The sequence below is a fragment of the Octopus bimaculoides genome, chromosome 8 (assembly GCF_001194135.2).
Source record: "Octopus bimaculoides isolate UCB-OBI-ISO-001 chromosome 8, ASM119413v2, whole genome shotgun sequence".
NCBI classification, from domain to species: Eukaryota; Metazoa; Mollusca; class Cephalopoda; order Octopoda; family Octopodidae; genus Octopus; species Octopus bimaculoides.
Genome location: NC_068988.1, coordinates 52,075,733 through 52,076,569, shown reverse-complemented (window position 1 = coordinate 52,076,569; position 837 = coordinate 52,075,733). Strand labels below are relative to the sequence as shown.

Sequence of the window (837 nt, the reverse complement as noted above, 5' to 3'; positions counted from 1 at the left end):
TATATCTATATATAGATATATAGATATATATAAATTATTATTTCTAAATCTCTGAACGAGAAACATTCAGTAACAGTATTCTAGAGTAAAGATTATTTGCCAACATAATGTGGCAGTTCTAGTTAGGATGAATGTTACTCTCTTTAGCCCCAAGAAACATTGTCTCCAGCTGGCTATCAACACACAATCTACATCCTTATATTTTCAAACAAGGGAGTTTTGTGTCCCCACTCTCCCTTATTTGAAAATATATATATTTTTTTATTTTCTCTTTTGTAGAGGATATTGACCCAAGTATTGGTAAATTCCGGAATCTTGTGCAGACAACTATTATTCCTAGCAAGGTTAGTACTTGACTATTCACATTTCTTTTGGTTGTTTAAATCTCCTATTAGTCTTGTTCTGCTGATTAGCTTTCATCATCGTCATTGTTTAATATCCATCTACCATGCATGCATGGGTAGGACGGTTGATAGGAGCTGGCCAGGTAGAAGACTACCCCAGGCTTCAGCGTCTGAATGCTTTTTATGTGGCACTGGCATAGGTGAGGTCAGTTTTGTATACTCTTTTACTTGTTTCAGTTATTTGACTGCGGCTATGCTGGAGCACCGCCTTTAGCTGAGCAAATCGACCCCAGGACTTATTCTTTGGAAGCCTAGTACTTATTCTATCAGTCTCTTTTGCCGAACCGCTAAGTTACGGGGACGTAAACACACCAGCATCGGTTGTCAAGCGATGTTGGGGGGACAAACACAGACACACAAACATATACACACACACACACACACACACACACACACACATACATACATATATATATATATATATATATATACG

At 37.6% G+C, this 837-nt stretch overlaps 1 protein-coding gene across 1 annotated transcript in view; it reads left to right on the top strand.

Annotated features, from left to right (window-relative positions):
* Positions 1-837, top strand: part of LOC106875745 (nuclear inhibitor of protein phosphatase 1) — a 22,199-nt gene that overhangs the window by 17,335 nt on the left and 4,027 nt on the right. Inside the window, exon 6 of the mRNA XM_014923995.2 lies at positions 280-344. Coding sequence (XP_014779481.1) covers positions 280-344 — 65 coding nt within the window. The remainder of the gene's footprint in view (positions 1-279; positions 345-837) is intronic.